This window comes from Convolutriloba macropyga, chromosome 1 (assembly GCF_964194025.1).
Source record: "Convolutriloba macropyga chromosome 1, txConMacr16.3, whole genome shotgun sequence".
NCBI classification, from domain to species: domain Eukaryota; kingdom Metazoa; phylum Xenacoelomorpha; order Acoela; family Convolutidae; genus Convolutriloba; species Convolutriloba macropyga.
Window position 1 is genome coordinate 40364644 of NC_134468.1, and position 27727 is coordinate 40392370.

The window sequence follows — 27727 nt, forward strand, 5'->3', positions numbered from 1 at the left end:
GTAGAGTACCTGCCTTCGCTAAATCAACCAAAGAAAACGGAGAGCGCAAAATGGTGAGGGCAGAGGTGCTAGTGCGGTGAAGGGCAAGAGAATGGAGGTTATTTGAGACGAACTGCGCCTGAGAAAAGCAGAAGGTAGGACTCAAGTCGCCAATCATGGTTGCAGATCTGTAATCTACCGGAGTGGACTTCGCGATAGATAACATATTGAAAGAACAGAATGACCACCGACACGATGAAGGTGGCGAAAACATCGCTGTCCTGAAGAAGTGCCTGCAGGAGAGTACACACCAGATCTTTAGTACCAAAATATGAATTACGAAAGTATTCTAGAAAAGTCGCTTGATTAAGTCCTCTACAGATGAAATGTTGCATCCAATGGATTAGTGTCTATGGGAAATTTGGCTTAGAGAGGGACACGACGAGCCGTTTGACTCAACCAGGGAGAAGCGCCATGCTCTAACATTTAGCATTGAAGACAAATTGAGCATCGAAGGTAGAGTTGGATGTGATGACAAAGAAAATGGGGAGAGGAAATTTTCGCTGCGATAACCGACCCGCGTTTACCAGATTGCATCCCACAGCGCATGAGAGGCATGGCCGTGAACAGCGGTCCGCAATAACGCTCAAATGTATATTCTGCTATCATAACTATAGGTCAAGTATTATTGTAGTAAAGTAGAGCAGAGAGGAGGGATTCTATACCAGGAACCAAAGGGGAGGGGGCAGTTAATAGGATGCATAACGGGAAGTGACTCAATTTGTCGAAAAATTAAAACGAAAATCCGATCTTTTCTTTTATTGATCCCCCAGTACGTTGTACGACCCAATTATGGAGTGCAAAACATTAGTAAATCCAATCACGCGCGATAAGTCTTCTCATCAAAGAAATAATTGCTGTTTTGACTAAATTGTTATGAAAACAAATGTTTAAGACCTATATTGTTTTATCAAAAGCAGTGGTTCCCAGTTTTATGCTTGGAGAGAAGCATAAACAGATAGCACTAAAAATTGAAAAAAGAATTCTTATGCCTGCGTATGGAAGGTAAAAGAGGTTGAAGACCGCAAAGATATGACTCAGTAAACACATTCCCCGCAATAAAATTCCAAAGAAAAATAATCCCAGGGTTATTTTAGATCAGATTGATATTTTGGATAGATAAATTTAACTCCTAGAGACGACATTAAACCAAAAGTTCAATTAAAAAGCTTCTCCAGAAGGTTAACTGACGAGTTTTTCAGCTAAAAAGCAGGCCACACTAGTTATGCAATAAGGAAGGAAAAGTATTTCTGGTTGAACTCATTAAATAAAAATTGTGTTTTATTAAGCGAAGCTAAATTTCGATCAAAACTAGCATATCCGCAAAAGCATCACAAAATCAAATCCAAACAGGTTGAAATTAATTTGGGATTTATTTTTCGTACCAACACGGGCTCGGACCAATGCCACTCGTTTCACAGCAACAACTCTTACCAATTAGGCTACCGATGCGTCTTTTCGGCGTCCATTACCCTATTTAACAGCAAATTTTTGTCAAGCAACAATTTTGGCTCGGCTGTGTTTAAGGAGCACTATGTTAAAGGACCGCTACAATATTGCAGATAACTAGCTTCTTTATGGTGGCGTAGCGCGTCTCAAAATGCATATACTACGCTAGGCTGCATGTTTAAGAAGCGTTAAAACTTGCGAAGACTAGGAAGACTGCAAAGACATAATTAGAAAATACTTATTTAAAGCTATTAGGATCGCCTGTTTTTGCAATACGACATGCCCTATGGGCGCGAAAATATGCACAAATTAGGAGCTTAGATATGACAAGAGAGAAAGAAAGAAAGAAAGAAAGACAAAAACTATTTCCAAATTTTTGCCCAGAAAATTATGCGTTTTTCTCAGACAATACCCGGACTCGAACCCCTGCCTCTCGCTTAACAACAATTGGTCTTAGACCAAAAATAAAGAGACAAGTAAAACGCGAAAATAGAAAGGGAAGAGCCACAGAAAAAAAGAAATTCATGTGATAAAACAAAGAGAAAACAAGAAAAAACGGAAAATGAAGAAAGCGATAAAGAGACAGAGAGAGCAGAAGTGAGAAAAAAGAAAGAAAATGAAGAGAGAGAAAAAGAAAGAAGGAGAAAAAATATGTACAAAGACATAAAGAGACAGACAGAGAAATAGAGAGAGAGAGAGAGGGAGATAGAGAGAAGAAGAAAGAAATAAAGAGGGAAGAAAGAACGATGAATAAATAAGAGGAAACAAATGAAGAACGGAAAAAGAGAACCAACGTCCCAAATTTCCCCCGGAAATTATGCGTCTTTATCCACCCGTACTCGGGCGAACCAATGCCTCTCACTTAAGAGCCATAAGTCTAACCCCTTACGCTACCAATGCCTAGTGCTGTCTATTGAACTTTGTACATGAGCATAATTTTGGTCAATGACTCTTTTTGTCTCGCCTGTTTTTGTTAAGCCGAATGCTTAATGAGCAAAAAACATTTGCAGATCAGACGCTTAAGCATGGTCATGTAGGCTGCATGTTTAAGCCTTCGAAAACTGTGAAGATAGGAGCACTGTTAACCATTGCTGTTAACCTGTGCTGAAGTGCGACTTGCATTTAATATAATAGATGAGAGGGAGAGAAACAAAAAGAACGTAAGAAAAGATGACGAAATGCAGAAAGAACGAAAGCTAGAAGCTATAAGTAACAAAGAGAAGCAAAATGCAGAAGGGAAGAAACAGACAATCAACTACCCAATTTTTGATACCCGTACATTATGCATCCTTTTCTTCCCCTAGTTGGACCCAAGCCCATGGCTTCACAGCCATAGGCCTAATCTCTTGCGCTACCAACAACAGTTGCTGTTGTCTATAACATGTGAAGACAGGAGCGCTGCGTTAATCATTCCGTTCAAGTGCAACATCATTTAATTTAAGCAATGAGAAGAAGAGAAAAAAAACGGAGAACGAAAAAGATGAAAAAATAAAAAAAGAGCAAAAGGAAGATATAAGTAACAAATAAAAGCAAAGAAATGAAGAAGGGAAGAAAAAGACAACCGACTGCCAATTTTTTTTTAATCCAAGTACAGTATGCATCCTTTTCCTCCCCTACTCGTGCTCAAAACCACACCCCTCTCCTCACAGCCATAGGTCTTATCCCTTGCGCTAACAGCACCTGTCGCTACAGTCTACTAAACTCGCTACATACGGAAAATTTTGGTCAATGACTCTTTTTGCCTAAGCTATATGCTTAATTAGCAAAAAAACATTGGCAGATCAGGCGCTAAACTATGGTCGTGTACGCTACATGTTTAACAATCGTTGAAAAATGTGAGGAGAGGAGCGCTGAAAACCAGTGCGTTCAGGTGCGACATACATTTAATGTAAAAGAGTAGGTGGAAAATTCTGGTGTTTATAAATAACTTTTCATTTAACTAAGATCCAGAATGATAAATTCCTTCGAAAAATTTTACACAGTATTTTATTGTCTTGTAAGAGACAACTCCTTAATTTTGCAAAAGACTTCTTAACTTTGCAAGAGAAAAGATGAGTCTGCGCTCAAAACAGAATGGCCCAACATACCTCTCAAGTTTACCAAAAAAGTTTTATCTGCTATCAGAAAAGTGATGTATTCCTCGGATTTTTTTGCAACCAAATTAAGTTTCCTTTGAAAAATTGTTGAGTAGATCCTGAGATTACTATTCAATAAAAAATTGCAAATGTTAACATGATAAAAATTTTAAAACATAATTGATGTCTCCTTAAAGCATTTTTGTTTTAAATATGTGCTTTTTCAGTAATACTGAAGATCCAAAAACCAAAACCACTCCAAGAGCTGAAAATCGGATGACTTCTGTGCAAAGAAAAATACTTACGAAAAAACTTAAGTGCAAAGAAAAATGCCATTCAACCAAAGTATAAAAAGGAAATGAAAAACATCATGAATTTAAATGCATGAAACAAAATTTAGAAAAGCCATTTAGACTTATAACTTTTTTAGCAGCAGCTAATAGTTGGCGGTATTTCTTTTTGTTTCTGATTTGACAAGAAATTCGTTCAGGTACTTTGAAATTCGTTCAGGTGAACAAATCTTTGAAAATGTTAGAAAAAAACAACCATTTAATTGTTCTATTTATATATCTGGTACTAAATTAAGTGCTTTATGCTGCATGAAATGGTCGATGCAACCTGTTTTCCAGTCATTTTTAAGATTAAGAGACAATACCACGATATGAAAACAAATCAAAACTAAGAAACTTAAAAATTTTTTAACACAAATAGGGTCCATTTAAAAACAAAACTTTAAACGTAAACACACACAACTTTTGTAATGATTAAGTGACTCTGCATGAAGTCACTGAGAACTTCTGGCGTTTATCGAGAACCGCGAAGCGGTTTGAGATATTAAGTCAGAAATTCGAAGTGACTTCTGCAGAGTCACTTAACCATGCTTAAAACACGAAAGGCGCATGTTTTAAAATGACGAAAGTCTATGAAATTCAATTTCCGGGTAAGTAGCAACTTCTGGCATTTTAACTTCTGACACTGCAGACTTTCGGCATTTTAAAATGTGCAGGCGAGTGTTTTAATTTTAAAAAGTCAATAGGACCTGTAAATAAAGAAACTAAGTCACAGGGTGACAAAAACATCCAGAAATGCAGGCAAAATTCCTTTTAATTTCTCCGAAAAGAAGTATTTAAAGAGCTTTAAAAATCCGCCGCAATCATCTAAAAACAAGGACGAGATTCAATTTTCTGAAAAAACCAATGCGACATATCCGTATTCAGACTAAATGATAAAACTGAAGGCATAAAAACTCAAATTTTCACAATTCGTGAAAACACTGTGTCCAGATAACAAAAACGAGAAGCTATCATCTGTAAATTCTAATAAGTTTCTCGCATGCAGCAACAACACCTAATGATACCTACCATTTAAAAACAATTAATTGATAAAAATTCCGGAAGAACAACAAATACAGGACAAAATGGAATAATAACTTAAACAAGTGGTGCCTAGTAATAAAAACCACAAACTATCATCTGCAAGCATCTAGTTGTGTGTACCCAGTGGTACATGACATCAAAAAGATCTAAATGACATCATCCAAAAACAAGAAAAAAAGTAGAACACAGAATTTCAGAAAATTTCAAAATACTTATTCAAAGAAAAAAATCATTAGCAAGTGATCAAATCAATTGTAACTATGCATCATAGATCACGTGAAAAAATTCTCTCAAATCCTGAAATTTGTTTTAACATCAATTTTTCACCCAACTTTGCAAGCAGTTTCAAAAATGTCACTTTTTAATTAACTTTTTAAATAGTTCGGTCCCTTTGCAATTCAATCATTAGTAAAAGAATACTCCAATTAAACTTGAATTGACAGCAAGAAGTCAAAAATCGTGTGAACAGATGTTAAAAGAGAGTGCACAATTAAAATAGGACCCACTTTGAAATGAAAAAACGCCTGGCATTAAAGATTCGCTAGGTTTGTAGCCTTTTAGTCATACTAAAACATAATTATTTTGGAAAAGCACCCAAGTAACCATTCCAATCAACAGTCCTGATTCTATTTTTGATGTTTTTCAATTATAATCTCATAAACAAGAAAGTTGCCCTTTTCAAGTCTTGAAAAATGAATTTGTTAATGAATCAGAAGAAAAGTATGATAACTACAAAACGGTGTTTCTTTTTTCTTCTTCAACTATCCTTGAGCAAAAACTGAAAATTTGACTGTAGAAAAAATCTTGCGGCGCATATAAATTCCCCATCTTTGTAAATAAATTATGAAACAATAAGACTACTCACAATTTCCAGTAGACAAAAAAAGTTTTCATTTTTGAGATCAATTCTATTGTCGACATAGATTCTTTTTTCTTTCCACAAAAAATGACCTGAATTATCTCCGCGGTAATTTTAGCGAATAAATTTTTCATTGTTTTTCCTTCAAAGCGTATAAGATGCTGCATGAGTGATGTTGCCTAACACTAAAAAAATCAAAGAGTTTTTATCGAATATTTTTCGAAGATCAACAAAACAATCTCGAGAGTTGCTTTTTCAATATAATTGTTGTATATAAAAAATCAAGTTGTTTCTACTGACGCTTGTGAAAAATTTAGATTTGCAAGGAAAAATAACTCCAGCCGATATATGATGTTATATTTACAGCATGCAGGCCAGATGTCTCGGGAAACAGTTCTTTTAAGAAAAGAAATGCTTTTTATGTTACTCGATAAACTTATGGGCGGATAATTTTTATGCTCTTATCGAACATTTAGCTTATACATTGGAAGAATGTGGGCCTTTTTAACATTTGAAGAAAGTCTTTTGCATATTTTAAATTTTTAAACAGCTCAAAAATGACAAAGATAACTGTGAATACTTCATTTGCTAGAAAAAATGATTCGCAACTTCATTCAGTTAATCTTTCATCTAATCCAATTGGTTTTCACTTGATTTAGAAATCCAAGATAAACTTGCTTTGACCGAAGTGAACAGCAACTCTTTGACTAATTAACAAAAAAACTCTCAAATAATGAACTTCACAGAAAAATTTTGTTTCATATCAGATAAAGGAAAAAATCGTCATTATTCCATATTCTGCTATATTTGTTAATTCAAATATTTACCTTTGGTAATATAAATACGTTTTTTGTCTTGATTACTTTTGTTGAGTCACCTAATACCTGCTATTCCTCAAGTCTTTTGTTCTTTCACTCGATGGAAGGAGAACTGTGTTCTTCCAGTTTACCCTTGACGAATTTTTGCATTTACAATTGGTGTACTGAAACTAATGATTAAAAATGACGCCGCTTTTTCTCTGGAGTTTAAATATCTACCAATAGTTCTGTTGTTAGAGAAAATTGGCGAAACATCAAGTTTGACAGAACTGTAAACGATTAAAGGTCTGATATTTTATTATGAGAGGTATACTTTTAAAGCAAAAATGGCAAAGAAGTGATCCAAATAATTATTAAAAACTTAGAAATCAAAATTTATTTAAAAAAGCAATGCAGTGATTCAATATATACATTCACATGGAAAACTGACAGATTATTCCCGCTGATCAAATCTAGAGCGAGTTATTGTCTTTCTTTTCTCTTTCCGATGCTTTTGCAAAATAGAAAATATGACAGAAAAAATCCTGCGGCGCTTATAAATTCTCCATCTTTAAAAATAAATTACGGAACAATAAAGCTACTCACGATTTACAGTAGACAAAAAACGTTATCATTTTTGAGGTCGTTCTAATGTTGATATAGATTGATTTTTCATTCCACAAAAATGGACCTGAATTATCTCCGCTGTAATTTTTTTCGAACAACTTTTTCATTGTTTTTCCTTCAAAACGTATAAGATGCTGTATTAGTGACGTTGCCTAACACTAAAAAAATCAAAGAGTTTTTATGGAATATTTTTCGAAGATCAACAAAACAATCTCGAGAGTTGCTTTTTCAATATAATTGTTGTATATAAAAAATCAAGTTGTTTCTACTAACGCTTGTGAAAAATTTAGATTTGCAAGGAAAAATAACTCCAGCCGATAGATGATGTTATATTTAAAGCAAGAAAAACAGATGTCTCGGGAATCTTTTCTTTTAAGAAAAGGGATGCTTTTTATGTTACTCGGTAAACTTATGATGGGCGGATATTTATTACGCTCCTATCGAACGTTTAGCGTCTACATTGGGAGAACGTGGGCCTTTTTAACTTTTGAAAAAAGTCTGCATTCATTTTAGCATAACTATGACTGACCCTGCCTTTTCAAAGCCAAAAGTATTTCTCCAACACGGTAGCAGACAGAAAAGACCAAAAGAACAGAAATTTTTCAATTCTTTCAAATCAGCTGATTAATATGTGAGCAACTCATAGGATCAATGCTGTGAAGTTGAACTGGGCAAACTATCGCATTGGAAATACGGTGGAATTTTTCTTCCACAAAAACCATTTACAAGTCGATCAAAATCATCTCGAAACCCAACGGCCGGGGATAAATTTGTTTCTCGAAGTGAAAAAAATTGGAAAAAATACAAATAGTTATCAACATACTCGATAAAAGAGCAAACGCAATAAAAATTTTCTATGCAACTCCTATTGTGAAAATCCGTTTTCTAAAAATAAGACTCATCTAATAAATCCTAGCATGACAGTCCCTTAGGATAGTAGGGTAAGTCTATACATACCCCTCCAATTAGTGTAAATATACAATGACATACCATATTCTAGGATCAGGTGCAGGGGCTATGATGCGCGATCTTTGCTTCAGTCGGAAGTAACAACTCTAACAGATTTAAACTATCTTGAAACTAAAATACTTTTTAAAAATTTTTAAAGAAATATGTGGAACTTGCTAACACCATCTCATATACTGCTCTTTGTACGCAAAGTAATTAATTACAATGAAATTAAATATAAAAAGACGTGATATGATGACACTCGGGGCAGTGATGATTTTCCGAGCATTATATTCCAATTAGCTAAATTTATTGTAATATTAACCGAAAAGTCAATGATTAAATAGCTTCTCAAATTTCATTTTCAATAATTTTACATTTTTTTTCGAAATGCTAATTCAATGAGTTGAGCAATTTTTTTTTAATTTTTGGCTATTTAGCCTCATAAAATAATGCTATGAGACTCATTGTTATAACAATTTTTGCATTTCAACATTTTTACTTAAAGAAATATTTCGCATTTATTCTCGCTTTATCTCCAAAAAAATTGGGGTTGTAGTTTCCCACTGTAAATTGGCTAAAATGAAAATGACGACCGACAAATGACGCCAACTATTAAAGCTACCGAAATGCTATAGGTATTATATTTACTTGATAAGCTTCGGAACTGTCTCGCATAACTCCACATAGTAGAGACACAAAGATTCCCTTTGGCAAGTCCTGCCTGGTGATGACAGACCAGCCTCTGACTTTGCTTCTCACCAGAGCCAGTTGCAGTCTCAGGCCACCTTGGGAGGACCGATTTGTACAGTTTTGCTCACATCGACATTTAGGGCAACACTCAAAGATTCTGAAAAAACAGAACATTAGACTGACCTTCTTGGAGAGTGACAATGACTCAGCATAACCGATGGATTGAACTGATACATCGAACTTAAATACATGTTCAAATAAACAAAGACGCTTGGAAACTCTTTGCAATATGTCTTCAAGAAAGTCGTACATTCAGGTATCTTTTACTCTGATGGTTTGACAATTCTGATAATTTGCACTCAATTTAACTTTAAATGACAATACTATCAAAATCCCAGAAAACAGCCTTGGAGACATATTGCCGTGATATGTCTTCGTAAATTTCACTTTGAGAAGGAAGGAAGTCATGTGTGAACAAAGAAATATTCATGAGAACGAACAAAAACTTACTCCAATAAAAGTGAAAATCGATGCCACGCTTACAACTCAGTAAAAAATTTGATTGAATGAACAAAAAAAATACTGACTTGAAGCGAGCGTAACGTGACTGCTTGGAAAAAAATCAACAAAAATTGACGACAAAAAAATCACAGCACAATTTGCGAATTACAAGTCACCACTCTTACAAAACAATCAGCCTTGTCTTACCTCAGAACTGAGGAAAATAGGTAGCATAATTGTCGAAGCAGCATAGTGCAGTTAACTTTAGGCACTCAAATTGAAGAAACGCAATTTTGACAGAAAAGTAAATTAATTGAAGTAAAAAACATTTCGAAGTAATTGAAGTAAAAAAATGACAAAGAACAAAAATGGCAACAGAAAACGTTAAGAGAAAAACTAAAAACTTGAATAACACTGCTCTTAGCAATAAGGGGGAAAATGACATTATAATTATTGAAATAACCCAAAGAAATGAAAACCTAGCAGAAACTCTAGTCAAGTACTTTGAAAATCGCAACCTTAAAACAAAGAATGTAGTAAAAAAACATAAAGAACGAACTCAAAAAAGTAGAAAAAAGGATTTCAAAATTTTCAATGCGTCATGTCTTACAAAGCAGTAAAAAAAATTAAACGAATTATACCGGAAAATAGAAAACTGTTAATCCCTTCTTGTATTAGAAACAACAACCAAATGTTCCGACCTCCACTTAAGTGGGGAGGGAGGAACTATATACTCAGCTGGGTTTTTTTTGTTCAGTCAATTTTGGCCGACCGATATATTCATCGTAGAGAATTGTGAGTGGTATCATTAAAAAGCCGGTCCAGCGTAGAATACGAAATTAAAAAGATTTTTTCGATTTTCGTGATTTACATGGAGTTATCGAGGTTTAAAGTTTTGTGAACATTCGACTGTTTTTGTGCACATTTTCAGTAATTTTTGCTAAAATTTGGCACAAATTCGCTAATGTAATTCAAAATAAGTTAAAATTTTTAAAGGCAGAGTGTTTTTGTTACCGTTAGAGATAGAAGAGCGTTGCTGAATTGTTTGATTGAAGTTTTTTTTGGCTAAAATTTTTGATAAAATTTTCAAAATTCATTTTTTATCAAAAATGGCACAAAATATGCTTTTTTGGTCCACTTTGTTAAAGTTTGCCTGACTTAGTGACCTAAAAACCTTAACACAGACTTCCTAATCTCAAAAAGAGCGCTAGTTGCATTTAGACGCCGTATGAAAGTCTTCTGGAATTAAAACTTGCCGTTTTTTTTTGCAGATTTAACTCGATAATTATACAAAATGCATCTTTTTTTTTCAATATTTGACGAATTCCACTCAACAATTGGTCTAATTCGCAAATACTTCGAACACTTGGTCGGTTAAAGAGCGCGCGACAAAATCAGGGAGAGGTTCGGTAATATCATGGACTCTTCGAATCAGAGACTTTTTGGTTTATTTTAATGCTGCCTTTTTTCAAAATATTTTGCTTTTGTTCTTTTAATGTTAAATACTCACAATATTTTTTTATTCACGGCTCCTTCAATGACAGCTCCAATTTACGTTAATGTGAGGCCGAATGTAGATACAGTTTACTTTCAGAGAACCAAAGGGTTTTTATGGCTTTGAGGAAGAGTTTTAGTAAAAACTAACTGAATTCTTGTATTTGCCTTCAATTGTTATTCTTTTGGCAGTCTGAGTTTTCAGTTTGACCACTCAAAGATCTAAATTTCTTGCTCAAGAGTTGCAATTGAACCTTTTCTATTCGTTCGGTTGTTACCTAATGTCTCTTATGATATTGAATGTATTTATTTTAAGGAAATTTCTGTGATTTTTAGAACTTGTCAATTTTCATATTATTTTAGTCAGCATTTTGCTTAATCTCAGTAGGTGCAGGTCAAACTTTCCTCCTTATAGAATAAAAACTAATTTTGTGGCCGATTGTTTTAACAAAAGGTTTTCTTGCTTTTGGTACTACGAGTTTTTATACAAAATTTTCTAATTTTTGTGCATAATTGCCAATTTTTGCTGTTGTTTTTGCTTCTTTTGTGAATTGTCACATTATTTAACCATCTAACTGAAAAAAGCTTGACAACATTTGAAGCTGAACATTATCTTTGTTTTTATAACATATGGTTTGTAGGGCTGCGACACCGTTCTCTTGCAGAAATTGGTAGAGTTTTTTTTTGCTTTTTATTTGTCGTTAATTTTTGTTGTCATATGACAAATTTTGTGTAATTAAGGTCTCAATGGCCAACTATAGATAAACTATTGAACATTAATTACTGATATCGGTAAATAACTTATGGCTGTTTTGACTTTCGAATTAAAATTCTAAAAAAAGGAGTAATAGTATTCTTCAACTTATCCCTTTTTGTTCTGGTTTGCGTTTTTTTTTCGTATTTCACAATGTTGTATCATTTTCGTAAATTAGCTTTATCATTTAGAACTCTTTTTAAAGTTTTGTTGAATCGAAAAATAATTTCACTGTTGTATAAACTTAAATTTAAATGATGTCTTCAGGGCTTAGACAATTTTTTTCAGAAGAGCTTTAAGGAGTTTAGATACTTTTTAGTTTTGTGGTTCTTTTTTGTTATTTTTTGATAGTCGCTTTACAAAAAGATGTTATGATGATCAAAGGGGACGCAAATGAAGATGTTATATTCTCGCCGTTAATATCTTATTTAAGGGCTTCAAAACTGTGGTTTCTTGAAGTCGTTTTTTAAACTTATTAGTTCAGCTTGTATTTAACGTTATTTTATAGTCTTATGATTTAGTCTCATGAATAACAGTCGCAATTAGTTTTCCGAGTAGTTGCAAGACAAACTGTATACTCTTTTAGTCGAAAGCTTTTGTTGTCTACGAATTTTGAAAATAATTATTTTAATAAAAAAGAGATCTTTGAGATCTGCCAATTTTATTTCTGTTAAATTGTAGTTAAGAAACTCTATATACAAATCACATCGTTCATCCTTTGAAATACAATTTCCTCTTCATAACGGATTTATTTTCCTCAAATGGTCTTTCTTCTTGGAACAACCAGTTTTCATAAAACCAATTTTCGTGATTTTTGCAAATTTGCCCCTTTTTTGTAGGTTTTCGTTTTCTTTTCACATTATCACAATAATGAGCGTCCTTTGACTTACAAATGGTGTCACTTGCAAAAAATGCAAACGAAGATTTTTTTTATTTTCTTAGTGATCACCTTAATATTGAATTGATTGGGGGGACATCGTTTTCGTGCATAATTTTTCGTGCAAATTTTGCCTCTGTTTGTCGCACTTTTTTTAGTCGTATGACATATTCTGGATAATGAAAGGCCGCAGTCGCTCTCTATTAAGGTATAAAAGACTCTTTCAATGATTTCATTTGATGCGTAATGTTTCTAATCAGTTCGAATTTAATACTTTTACAAAAAGCAATGTTTAAATAAACTTTTGCCGCTTTTGCTCATTTCGAGTCGACTTGTTGCCAAATCGCATAGAAGAAAAGTCCCATATTTTGTTCCAAAAAGTACCAGTTAATCTTCTTAGTATAAATTTTATCTGATGCCCTTTTGATTTGGTTATTAGTGGTTTTCAAAAAATGGACAAGGAGTTTTGGTCGTAATTAATATTTGTAACTATTTGATTTTTATTGCCGTCTTTTCTGGTAGTCATATTATGGTAGCCACAAGTCTCATAGACCCTCTAGAGTAGATTGTTTTATTCTTGTAGTTTGTTCAATGATAGGTTGATATGTTAATTTTTTTTATCTCTTCCTCATTTGGTAGACAATTAAGTGAAAAATGTAGATGAGCGGGGTCGGAAATTAATGTGCGAACGCACATTACCGAGCCCCCTTGTTCGGTTTAACAATCAGCACAATTGCAACTAGATTAACTTTGCAAAAAAAAACTTGACGTTCAGTTTTCAATTTGAAAAGAAAAACAAAGCTGTCCCACTTAAAACTTGAAATTCGTTCATCAATTCCCAAAAAAAGAAACCAACAAGAAACAAATAAGTTAATAGGTACAATAGAATCAAGCGAAAACTCAAAACTTGCGCATTTTCTTTACAAAAAAAGTTTTTAATTCACAAGGAAGCTCGGTAATGTGCGCTTGCACATAAGGTTCCCACCCCGCTCATCCACATGAGAACAGATAGAAAACCTCAGAAACTCAAGTACATTTTTAAAAATTGTGTATAAACAAAAAATCGCCTCCTTTCAGTGGATGGAAAAATGCCGCACTAGATTGATGAGATCTGCCATTAATAAGAAAGCGAGGCAATACGAACAACAAAATCAAACGACAACAACAAACATTAATTCTATCCAAAATCTTATGACCATTTTTTTTACAAAAAAACTTAATAACTAAGTAAACATAGCGTCAAAAAAAACTGAGCGAAAAAACTTGTGATTTTCAAGAAAAGATATGGGCCCAGTCCATGATAATGCTCGGTTACAATTAGACAAAAAAGAAAAAAGCAAAGTTATTATATTAGATTATATTTTTCAAAGCAATTAATTTCAAACCATTAGATATCAACTGAAATTATCCAAACGTTTTATTGTCAGCAATGCCCAAATAGCAGGGCATTAGGACCTGTCTTCATTCAATTTTTCTTGTTACAAAAGAAAAATAAATAGAGAAAACAAACAAGAAATCAAAAGAACTTGTCAAAATACGTTGTCGAAGCCGTAAAGCCATTTTCTGACCCTCAAAACATATTCAATTGCGCCTTCTTTGAATGCGAATAATGTGGCATGTGACCTTTCACTAATGACACAACGTAAAAAGTCGACAAAAGAGCGAAAAAGGGGTAATATTAAAAAATACTTGTCTTTTTTGGAAACAATTGTTTTCAGTTAGGAAAGCCATTCGCTACAAAATGAAAAAATTAAATGGATATTATTAAGTCGATATTATTGGATACATTTGCACGGATATTATTGTTTTGCACTGATATTAAAACAAAAAGCTATCTACTTAAAATCAGAGAATAGGCTCATCTAATCCTCCATCAAAACCCAGTGAGACTTGTCATTCACCAGGAAAGTTCATAAGACGAAATTTCATACGAAAGCCATTAGCTACAAAATGAAAGAAATAAGTGGATATTAATGAATATATTTGCACGGATATGATTGTTTTGCACTGATATTAAGACAAAAAGCCATCATTTCAATTCTTCGAGGAAGTGGTGTCGAAGCCGTTAAAACCATAATCTGTACCTTTTAAAACTTTTTATTTTGTTCAATTGTGTCTTATGTTGAACGCCAGTAATGTGTTGTGTAAACTGTCAATAATGTCACAATGTGAAAAACGAGAAAAAGGCGTGAAAAATAGGCAAATGCTAAAAATTCAAAAATTTTTTGTGAAATTTGGTAGAAACAAGGCAAGAAAATCACAACTTAACGCGTAAAACCGCAATAAAGATTAAATTTTAATTCAGTAGAAAGAAGAAGCATCCTTTCTTTGCTGACACTAAAATACAAGTTGAACAAATTAAGAGAAAAATGGTGGCAAATTTCAAAAAGCACTTGTTTACTTAAAAAAAAAACAAACAATTTTAATGTCAAACGACCACAGGCTTTCGGGTAAAAAACTAGAAACATAATTTGGAACTGTCTAGGAAGCCACCTGGACCTATCACCAGTGAGCTTTGATTGGAATTGTTCTTTCCTTAAACTAATGTAAAAAGAACGATTTTGTATTTAAAAAAGAAGGAATGGTTACAATCCAATTTTTTTGGATTGTAAAAGTCCAAGATTGGACCACAACTAGCCCTGCTATTGCTTTTTGTTCATTAGGAACACCTAATTGTTTCGAATGTATTAGATATGGACAATTTATTAGTAAAAAATCAACAATAAATGCTGCGTTTTTGATAATCATCGAGATAAGTTAGCAAAAAACGGTCAAACGTTAATTCCAGACCACTCCCGGTGGAAGTGGAAGTATCACTAGCCCCCTTGGTGTTTACAATGATTGTGTCAGTGGTTTCTGAGTGTGTACTTAAGGAAAATTTGTTCAAAGTGGACCAACGTAGCTTATTTCGTGCAATTTTTGATGAAAAAGGCTGAATTTCGAAATATTTACCCAAAATTTTAGCCAAAAAATATAATCAAAACAGTCAACCATACCTTTTTGTCTTAATATCAGTGCAAAACAATAATATCCGTGCAAATAAATCTATAATTAATATCAAGGAGAGACAAATCTAAGAAAACAAAAAACAAATGAAAGCGATTCAAAAATTGAGAGAGATTTAGATGAAAACAGAAAAAACAGAAGAAGCCGTTTTTTCTTCTGTGGCGTTGAGCTTATATCAAATTTTTTAATCAATTACTGACTAAAAGTGAAAATAACAGAACCTAACGCATCACTTGAATGGCATCACAACCAAATTCAATTAGTAAATGATCAAAACACTAGCTTTATGTTAAAGGTATATGATGCCAAGGTTGCAAGCGTGAAACAAAAATAAGGATTTTGACATGTTTCGAAACCGTTGTTGAAGCCCAAAACTGGAGCAAAATGGAAATGTCAAATTTAGAAGAGTGGGAGGAGAAGGGGCCCAGTGACAAATCCAATTACTTCAACTGCAAATCTGAATCAGCTATAATTAGATAAAATAGTAATTTTAATTTTGGAAAAACTAAGAAGTCAGACATATGCATTCCCATGCATGTGGCAAACGAGTATTTTGATTTATTATCAAATGAATCAATTTCTCAAAGGACAATTTAGAGTGGACACCAGCAAAAAAGCATTGCTCTCTTCCAGTCCCAAAAAAACCGAGCGTCTTTGCTCAATAACAATAGATACATATCTCATCTTGGGTTGTCATGAATAGAAAGAACGGCCAAAAAACAATACCATCGGTAGTGGAAACCAAAAATAACTTTGCAAAAGCTTTGCACAGCTAGCCCCCTTACCGTAACAAGTCTAGCCATGTTAGATTTCGCTTTGCCAACTTACCCCGAGGGGACTGTATTTAGGAGAAGGCCATACTCGTACCCGCATCGTACACTACTAGCACCAGCTTTCACCTCATACCCATCCTGACCTTGCGTGGAAGATATACGACTGGGTGCCATTGTACTCTTCCAATATCTATCCACTGTAGCCCGTACACACGCACACTTCTCATAATCCTAAATAAACCAGATGCCAAAACATGCATTGCATGTCTATACTACAGAAACAGTAAACAAATATCGCATATACTATGGTACCAAAAAAGCTATGAACACCTAAAAACTTTTTTTTAAAGTCGATAAACAATAACCCAATATTTTTTACGTAACGCAACAATACAGTAACGCATCATTACGTCTTTTTTAAGCATCTAGTAGACGGTTTGTGTAGTTCTCATAAAAGTTCAAAACTGCGTCTATTTTGTTCCAGATTTTCGACCTTTCTTCTAACTTGATACAAAAAAATGGCAGTTTGGTAATCTCTACTTCGAAATTTCTCAAACATTTCAATGGAATCGGATCCGACCCACATGCTGACAATGCAATTGCAATACCTCACACGTTTGATTAAAAAAACATCTTCAAAAAAATTTTTTTGCATATTTTCTCAAAACATCCAAGTAATAAAAAAATGAGTATCTTGTTTGGACATCTAATCACATTTTTGCGTCCAGCTGATTGTATTGCACCCCAAAACTTAAGCGATCTCTTGTCCGAATTCACATTTTTGTGTCTTTATCAAGAAATCTATTCCCATTTTTTCACATAACTCGACAATTGAGTAACAAAAGAGCAACGCAGCAAACAGTCGGTTCTTCTTTCGTTCTTTCTTTGAATCTTACGCTATAGAAAACAAAACATTGCTTACGTCAATTTCAACTTATATCTTATAACACGTATGACAAAAAAACTTCAAGTTGAATGTTTAGAAACTGACAAAAAAAACTGTGCTTGAAGCGTTTTACATCAGAACCTGAACCTGAACCTAAAGTTGCATAATATCTCAGTTACAACAAAAAACTATGAATTTTGAGTAATTTTTTTGAACACTTTCACCATTTATTTGTTAAGTAAGGTGCATTTTTTTACAAAATTGAGTGTGGTAACAACGTCAAGTCATGGACATTGGAGAATCTTCAAGTATTTTTGCAAACGACACATCAGGTATGAGTGGTGATACAAATCTGTCAAAAAATCTTTTGATGAACTATCAAAAATTGTTGTTGGTCTGGTCGAAACTAATAAGAATAAGGAATTAACAATTCAAAAGTTGGAAAAAAAGCATCAAGAGATGAACGATCGTTTGAGAGCACAAGAACGTTATACTAGCAAAGACTGTGTGATCATTTGTAATCCACCATTCAATTCAAAAGATCAACGGAATGTGCTTAAAAAAACTTTAATTTTTTTGATGAATATATTGGAATGAAACTGCGGGAGGACCGAATAAAAGCCTGCCATATTCTTCTTGGCACGGGGTCACATGTTTGCCCTGACTCAGTAATATGCAAGTTCGTGTATTTTGACGAAAAAGATCGAGTATTTGGGGCCAAAAGGAAAAGGAAAAAGTTGAAGAACCCGTTGAACAATTTGAACATGTATATCAACGAGAGGCTACCAAAGCATGAAGCGCAAATCGACAGTGAAGCTAAAAAGATGGGCATGAGTACATCCACTAAAAACTGTGCAGTATCCGTTATGGTCCGGAATTTTCAAAACGAAACTTCGTTCCAACCCGTTAACTATGTCAACGACCTCAATAAAGTCTAAAATGCCGTGTTGAGAGACTTAGCCAGAGAAAAACCAAAGTTTGGCACCAACTATTATCGAACGTTAACATCAAACGAACAAGAAAAATATTCTCCTGAAAGGAAAAAGCAGAGGAAATACTATACTGGAAAACCTGCCACATTTCTAAAATTCAATAATTTTTGTTTATAATAATTTGAAAATTTGAAGCCGTAACTTTGATTGCTATCCAGTACCAGTACTTCACTTTAATGTTGAAAAGTGGCTCATGCATAATTTAAACGTGACATTTAGTGCCTTCCACTAGCTACTAGCTGCAATAAACGCATCCTGTCTTTTTCGACTAGGGTTTTTTTAATTGACGTTCTTTTATTAGACTTTAGAATGTTCCGCCTTAGTGCTCACGATATCCGCAGCCTAAAATAGGACATAATTTTTTAAAAGTGAATAGAACATCAGGAGGAATAAAAGTCTTGCGATTTACGCAGATTAGTTGTTTACAGCTCGAGATTCATTTCCAGTCGTTTGGAATTTGTGATATTTGCAAATAACGAATGACAACTGATAATGAATCCTCGGGAAAACCAGAAAAGTTTATCAAAATACCGACTGGAGACATGTTTTTTGGGATATTCGCGGAAAATGTGTCAAACAGTCGCTGTTCTTTCGTTTTGATTTAAAAACCGTGTAAAAAAAATGCACAGGGAGTTTCATTTTACAATAAACGAGTGGTAAAAGTGTTTTATTTCAGTTAAGAGCTTGTAATAATTTGAACGATGAAAAAAACTATTTTATTGCAGAACATCAGATCAATCTATAAAAATTTAAATCATTTCGTGGCTTTTTTGGCGCAACAAGAAATACAGCCATTGGCTATATGCCTAACCGAAACGTGGCTCAAATATGACAGCATCATCAAATGTTTATCGCTTAGTAGTTACCAGCTGCTTGATACAAGCAACCGGCAAATATGAAAAGGAGGAGGAGTTGCAATATTTATGAGGGAAGGCGTGGTGAAAACGGTTCTGCAGAAATTTTCAAGTAGGAACTGTCAATTGCTAACAATCAAATTTGAACGCAAAATTACGAAAACGATCTCGTTTTGACTGTTGTATACCTCAAACCAAATACAAGTTTATCAGAATTGTCAAAAACTTTCGAGGAATATTTTGAAAAAATGACACTCAGGCCAAAACAGATGCATCTAATGTGTGGAGATTTCAATATTGATCACTCAAAAACAAATGCAAAATTTTCGACTTTAGAAAATGTTCTCGGAGGTTATGATCTGAACAATATGTCTCTGACAGGATTCACCAGGGAGACCATTATATCTCAAACAAGAATTGATATAGTATATTGCTCACAGGAAGTGGAAGTTGAAGTTCTAAAATCTACAACAACTGATCACTAAACTGTTCAAACTGAACTAGATGAGGAAACGAAAGAAACAGGTTTAAAAATGTAACAGTACTACAGACATTGGGCTATTCTAAAAAACAATTCTGTGTTAGAAAAGCTAGTGTGCAAACTGCAACACAAATTACAAGGTTTCCAAGATAATTTTTTGTCTCTTGGACTGCGACTCCTCATTTGAAAAATTTCAACAAACTATTATTGATGAAATAAAACATTATGTATCAGAGAAATCAAAGGCTCTCAGACATAAGTCATGGATGGATAACTCAATTAAAAACCTTGCAGCAAAAACTTTATCAAAGATACTTGCAACAGAAAAAAAATGACAATAAAAAGATTTAATAGAATTAGGAATTTGCTACAGAAAAGAGTGCTCGACAAAAAGATAAATTTTTATCAAACGTTTATAGTTAGGAACGCCAAGCGTACTACCAAAAAATTCTTCAATACTATCAAAAGTTTAGGAGGAGACACACAAATAAAACGAAACGCTACTTTAACGCAGGAAGAGAATGAAAATTTCAAGAAATTTTTCACCACCATCGCAAAAACGTTAGCTGATAAACTGGTTACAGAAGGAAAAAACAACACGAAAAACGGAAGCGTCAATAGCATGTTTCTACACAAAATCAGCGAAAAAGAGCTATCCGTGGCAATCAGAAACCTTAGAGCTCAGATTTTGATGGACTCAACAAATTTATACTAAAAAAAATACAGTTTGCTATTGTCCCGACTCTTACCTATTTGGTCAACAAATGTTTTGAAAACAGCGTTTTCCCGAACTGCTTAAAGAAAGCCGTAATAATTCCACTGTATAAAAAAGGAGATCCTAAAGTTGCTGAAAAATACCGACCAATCAGTTTGCTGCCAACAATAGAAAAACTGATTGAGAAATTGGTTCAGAGATGAATGCTAAATTTTTTGGAAAACTTCAAACTTCTAAACAAAAATCAATTTGGGTTTAGTCCAAAAAAGTGCACTGTTGAAGCCTTGGTATCTTTTATTGAGAGCTTCAGGCAATATTGGGAGGATGGTACTACAGAAACTAAATCAGTGTTCATCGATCTCAAAAAAGCATTTGATACAGTTAAACATAGTATTCTTTTGGACAAACTAAACAACTTGGGATTGAGGGGTCACAAGCAAAAATCTTTGAATTCTTATCTGAGCAAAAGGCAGCAATGTGTAAATTCAGGGGATGTATACTCCAATTTTGCAGAAGTCGATTATGGGGTACCACAAGGTTCAGTACTTGGACCACTTCTTTTTCTTGTGTATATAAACGACATAGATGATAAATGTAGTCAGAACTGTTTGACCTTATACGCTGACGATACTGTTGTTAAACAAAAAGGGGAATCAACAACTAAAGTTTTCAGCCAATCTTTGAACCTGGTTAGTGATTACCTTATAAAAAACAATTTGACTATGAACTACGAAAAAAGTTGTTGTATGAACATGAAAGGCAGACGGAAAAGTTCACAGCAACAAACAAAGATAAAAAACCTAACACAGAGATCATCATTGAAATACTTAGGTATAGAATTGGATGACAATCTGAATTTCGGCGCTCATATTGAAAACCTTTGATCAAAACTGAACAAATTCTCGGGACTTTTTTACCGGCTCAAATCGATTTTAACTGTTAAACAACTGTTATTAACATACAAAGTTTATGTCCAGCCTGTTGTGAGCTATGGCGAAATAGTCTACGGAACAAGTAACAAAACATTAATTTTGCCACTTGAGTCGAAAATAAAACAAATTACACGAATTATTTTTAATAAACCTAAATCAACCTCCACTTGCCTGGAACGCGAATAAAATCACATTTATTCGATTAGACTCATGCACCTTTTTGAACTGTTGAAAAAATTAGCTGAAATTTTGAGAGCAGAATGCCATATTGATTGTCTCAAAAACGTAATTACTAGAAAAGAAATACAAACATTGCAAGCAAAAAGAATCCAATCAAAGCGATTTAAAACTGCAAACAAAAGCAGCGGTTTAAGTCCTAAAAGAATAGGAGTAAGAATACGAAAATTGCTTAACTTCCTTATAAAATTCTATCCTAAATTTGTTTTAGAAGTGCAACATCTGAGTGCAAGAGAACTTAAGCAATTGTTATCTAGTTTCAGGGACAATTTTTTCGTAGACAACTTAGATTTTTTCGCTTTGTTTTATTAACAAAAACTCCATAGATCTCATAAAATTCAGAATAAGGTTTTGAGGTTTCCCCCTATTTTCTCTTAACATGATACGCCACGCATTCACACCTTGATCATAGTAATGGTACTGGTCATCGCTAGACTAGGACCTTTTGGACCTATTGATGACCTGTCGAGTAGATTTGTTATTTGGGTACATAATTTATACCATATGTGTTGCAAACAAGTGTACATTCTACTCGAGGACAATTTATTATTATTATTAATTCCGTGGAGAAGCCTCAGAACTTTTATTTTCTGCGGTAACGTTTCTATGCACGCGAAACACTAAAATTTGATTTTTTATCTGATTTGACCTTTGTATTTGGCCCAGTGAAGAAAGACATTTCGAATAGTAACAGCTTGGTAAACAGCAAAAGCATAAAAAAGTTTCACTATTTTTTTCTGTGCAAGCCGAGAAAACGAGGATAAAATTTCGGATAAAACTTTCCCGCCTTTTGTCATATATTGGCGCAAATCAAACTGGCTCAGCAAAAAGTACGATTAAAGAGTACAAATAGTGCTGTACGTAGCTGTTCATAAAGCACAAATCGCGCTATGTAGGTACCAAAAGTTACCAGGAAACTGGCCAAGAAAATTATAAGACTCAATTGATCAGCACCGATTAAACCAAAAGAGCTATTACATAACAGTTCAATAATAATTAGATTGAGGCTTTAAATCAGGTGAACGGGAACTAAAGATCAGAGCCTCACCATTGTCACAATTAGGGTTGAGTCATAAACGGTTCTGGGGACAGAACCAAAAACAGAAAACTTTCGGTTTAAATTGTCACCATTAAGCTCAGATATAGCAGCCTTCCTATATTTACTTTGCATATAAACATTATTCTTTAAAACACAGCCAATATATTGACGAACAAGAGACCCAATTTAACAAATTAGATTTAGCCTCAAAAAATTTATAACGTTTCTTTTGACTTTCCTATATTGAATTTTGAAGGTTGTCAAAAGATGAATAAATTGTCCAAAGCGTCAAGATTATTCGAAAATTTCCGGAAGCAAACCAAAGAAGAAATGGCATTTATAAACTACTACTAGTAAAAAGAACCGTTGCTGATGTTATAACGGAGAAACAAGTATTGAAGCAAGATTCGATGAAAAATTGACGAAAAATACCCAATGAATTCAATAAAACTGGTGTCAGCCTTATATTAAGTATCTTTATTTATATGTATCTTCATAATTCTATTTCTCATAGAAAGCAAATAGGCTCACTATAGAAAAACAGAGCCGGCACATTCCCGAAAAATAGCGGCAATTAATTGCTATAAACCACGTTGGGATTGGAACGGAGAAGGAAAACGATACATAGAAATAGCCAGCCTCATCTGTTCACACTGCCTAACACAATTCTAAGCCCCACAGTTTCATTAGTTTGGATGAATAAAAATCTAAGCTTAACTCATATTGCAAATTGTGGAACAATGAACTGAATAAGCAAATCCAATCAGCCTTTAATCCAATAAACATTTATAACTTGATGCATTAAGACTTTATGCCCCGCCTTAATCCCGCTTTTTATTTTACTTCTTTCTTCTCGACCGTATTTACTACATTGCGCAAATTGAGTCAGAAAACATCCTGATCTGTGTGAAACAAAAAAACGTGAACACAGAGTTTAAAAAATTAAAATAACAGGATGAGTTCTGAATTACAAATCAAAAATTTTCAAAAATTGATTGACTTCCAACTAAAAACTTGAATAATTTAAATAAACGTTCGAAAAACTATCGCAAAAAACCTGTCAAAAATTGAACAAAAGAGAAAAAAACATGAGTCAAATTGCCATTAAAATTTTCTGGAAGCAAAAATTTGCTTTTCGCGCCACTTCCTGATTTGGAGAGATCAGAACCATCACCCAAATTTGACGTGAACAGTAATTAAAACACTCACGTGCACATTTTGAAATGCCGAAAGTCTGCCGTGCCAGAAGTTAAAAGACCAGAAGTTGCTACTTAGCCAGAAGTTGAATTTCGTTAACTTTCGTCATTTTAAAACGTGCGCGTTTCGTGTTTTAAGCATGGTTAAGTGACTCTGCAGAAGTCACTTCGAAATTATGACTTAATATCTCAAACCACTTCACGGTTCTCAGTGACTTCAAGCAGAGTCACTTAACCATTGCTAAAAATTGTGAGCAGGTTTCAAAAAAACATAGCCACGAGCCTCTCATTCAATTGGATAGAAGTCAGTTCACGATAACAGCGGCTAAAATGCAGCAATATATAATCCAGAATATATCGGCTATGTTGAATTTAGGTTATTGGAACGCACAGAGTTACAGTATTTTACATATCTCGACCTATCAGATTCGTTGAAAGTTCTATATTTTGGTACGTCTATTTGTTTAGACGTAATGTAAATGTAAACATTGAAACATCAGAAAGTATGAAAATAGGAACTAATAGGTGACGTCTTAACGGATAGACGTACCAAAATATAGAACTTTCAACAAATCTGATTGGTTGAGAATTTTAAAACACTGCCTTTATGCCTTCAATTAGCCTAAATTGAATATAACCTAATTCTAGATTAAATTGTTTACCGCATCTTGCCCGAGGGACTTGATATGATTCTATCACTACCGAACGTGAGACCAGTATCCCCAAAAAATATAATTTTTCTCTTTCGGCTTATCGCGATTTCTGTGCATTTTTACGTTGATGTTCAGATCCTATTTTAAAACGGAGAATTTGTTGAGCAATCAGCCAATCAGAAAATAATATTCCCATTTTCTCAATTGTGATTGGCGAGTAATAAAATTTCTATCTCTTGGTACGTTTGCCATTTTCACTAGCGCCGAACTAATACTTACATTACACAGTCCGCTACACTCGCAACAGGTAAAGACCGCACTAGCCGATGATTGTTGATTGACGGATTGAGTTTGAACACTTGCGGACGATGGAGGCAATGACTGCTGTTGCTGACGAAGAATGACTTCTTGAATAGAGGAGGCTACACGGGACCCTGGATCAACTCTGCTCTTCACTGCATACACAAACTGCAGATCCAGACTGTCATCTACCTCATTCACAACCTATAAGTGCACACAGTAAACAAATTTCGTATCCAGGGATCAACCAATACTTCGTGCACGAAAACAGAACCCCCATTATGACTAAAATCAGCTAATTTAACCTCAGAAATTAGGTTTAATTATTGAAGATGAAAAGGACTACAGCAAACCGCAGAAACTGGCGACAGAAATCGCATGAAACATCATTTGTTGAACTCTTGTTCATGCTGAAAAATAGAAAATCATCTATCAGCTCCCTAACAAATTACTATACTCTACATGGATCTGAAATATGCTAACAGAAACCCGCTGCGCAAATTGCACGAGCATAAACATAATTAGCTACCATGCAATTCAATTGATTGCGTTCTTTGCCAAAGACTGCTTGAATGTCACTCTTGCCTCTCAAGTTGCGAAAAAGTAACTGGTAATAATAGAACAGACTTTTATAAAATGAGCTTAATCCAAAATGAGATGTGACCACTCAAGAAATACAGTGAAAAAGAAGCCAATTTGAGCTCACTTATCATTTGGATCAATTTAGAGGGCAATTTAGATCAAGCAAAAATCAAGAAGAACAAAAATCAACAAGCATGAACAAGTCACTCAAAAGTCAAATCGTCAGAAAAAAATCTATCAAACAAAAATCACAAAAAGATCAACCGGATCATCGTAATTAATGCAGACTTCGTTTGAGAGCAATTAAAAACTCACATTTCAAAAAAGTGATCTTCATCGAATTAAATCTTTTATGCCTTTATTTTTTTTTTCAATAAGATTTTAATCTGCTCTAAAACAATTAGTTAGAGACGTATCTGCTGTTAACCGATGGTCTTGTTCCAGGTTATAAATATCACAAACATTTTCAGAGACAAATTAATTTAATGTGAAAAGGGAAAATCATCAGAAACAAAACCATTCAAATTTTGAGCCCACATTCTCTGGTCTTTGCTTATACAAACTATACTTCAACAGATACTTTTAAACCGAAAAATCAGATGGATGTTTAAATCTCTAATAGATTAAGAAGTGAAAATTCTATTTGTGACATAGAGTTACCATTTTCAATGGAGTTCAATATTTTGAGCACAAAACGTGATTACTAAATTTTATTTAAATCAATTAATATTCGAGGAAAGTTGAAATCTCAACATTGACAAAAGAAACATTCGTAATAAACTTTCAGAAATAAATTTCCACCGTAGCACTGAAGAACAGGAACTTAAAATTTCCCGGGAGAAATACATTTGTATTTTTCAACATAGACGTTGAGAAATATTAGTGAAAAAATATTAGTGAAAAGATATTGTGAACGCAAAAAATTTCAAAAGGAAAAAATGATTACCCCAGAATTTATATCAAACATACATACAATTTTGTAATACTGAGTAACTATTGTGTAACTTTATTTGGGGTTGGAGATCTAAATGAACTACGTATGTGTTCCTAAAGAATAGTCTAAAACACTAAAGAATAGTCTAAAAAATAACTTTGTATCAAATTATAATTTTCTTTAATTAAAATCTGTAAAATCTTTCTTTAACAGTTTATCCGAAAAAATAATTATTATAGAATATCAAGAATTAAAAAGCAGCTGCTCATTAGGGGCTATAAATAGAAGTAAAACTAATTTCTTCCGAAAAAATGTTAATTCAAACGTTTTGATTTTTGCCCTTAGCCATTTAAATGATCAAGGTTATACAAACCTTCTTACCACTTTTGTTAATAAAAGGTCGAATCTGTCTATGCGCAACCACAGACACAGAGCATTCTTGTTACGAGACTTAATATGAAAGTAGAACCGATACTTTCTTGAAATCATATAGGAGATATTAAGATAAATGAGACGGTTCATTGTTGAGTGCTAACAAATAGAGTAATTACAAAAAACATAAAACTATTAAGCAGTCAAATAACATCAGTTGAATTCAAAATGCTCCAACCCTTCATAATGAAACTTCCTCGAACTAAAAAAGAGCCGCTTGATTAGTCATTGTATAATCATTTCAAGCTCCATGTACTGTTCCGAAGATTTTGACATCTTTTCCTCAAAAACTTTGGAAACTTTAAATAATTAAATTTTTGCATAATGACCTTTACGCTTCTTAATATAAATCTTCAGATTTCGAGCAAATTTAACAACGAAGTGTTGATCCAAAATAATTTTTGGACGAATGTAAACATTGATTGGGGTCAATTAAAGTAAATTTTGATCTCCAAGACCAAGGGCGAGAAAAAAATTTCAAAATCATTGGAAGTGGCTGAAAAAATTTTTCCACCTTTGAGTGCTGAAATTTCGTCACAGAAATTTTTATTCATAGTTTAGAGAAATTATGTCAACTAAAATTTTCATGAGAAAAGATGCGCAAAATGACTTGAAAGCATAGTCGGACGCAGAAAAACGAAAGAGAGTATCAATTTTTCTTGAACCTCTTTGAAATTTTTTGCAAACCTTTACTGTTGCTGCCAACTATCCAGGGGGTAAATATTAGGCATGTATTAGGTTGGTAAACAGAATCCAAAATACATCAATTTTTTCTCAGCATTGACAGAAACGCAAAATTTGAGGTATTTTAACCAGCTATATGACCATTCATTGGGAAAGCTAGGTGACAATGACCACTAACTTTAATGCACTATTGATGACATAATTTTATGCATCGACCACTGACTTCCATTAATGTAGACTTTCTGGTCTGGGGGAACAAAGTAACAAAGTAAGAAAACTTTCATCTTAATTGTTTTTGTCTCAAAAGAAGCTACGTACTGCAATCTTTATGGACAGAATTTTTCACAAACAGTCTGAAAGAATCCTCTTAAGTATTCGAAAATAATTACAAAAAAGTCAAATAACACTGCGATATCAGATCATAAACATACGTTGAACAAGCTTAAGATAAAAACGAACAAAAATGAAGACTAATATAACAAAAAAAAACAGACAGAAATTTAACAGTAGGACTTATTGTTAACTCATTACTTATTCCAACA

At 33.7% G+C, this 27727-nt stretch overlaps 1 protein-coding gene across 2 annotated transcripts in view; it reads right to left on the reverse strand.

Moving 5' to 3' along the window:
- LOC142348870 (uncharacterized) overlaps window positions 1-27727 on the reverse strand; it is a 157003-nt gene that overhangs the window by 23328 nt on the left and 105948 nt on the right. For both annotated transcript variants that reach the window (XM_075400394.1, XM_075400393.1), the window contains exons 13-15: window positions 24533-24757; window positions 16324-16499; window positions 8822-9020 (exon numbers count right to left, since the gene is read on the reverse strand). In XM_075400394.1, the coding sequence (XP_075256509.1) occupies window positions 8822-9020; window positions 16324-16499; window positions 24533-24757 (600 nt within the window). The remainder of the gene's footprint in view (window positions 1-8821; window positions 9021-16323; window positions 16500-24532; window positions 24758-27727) is intronic.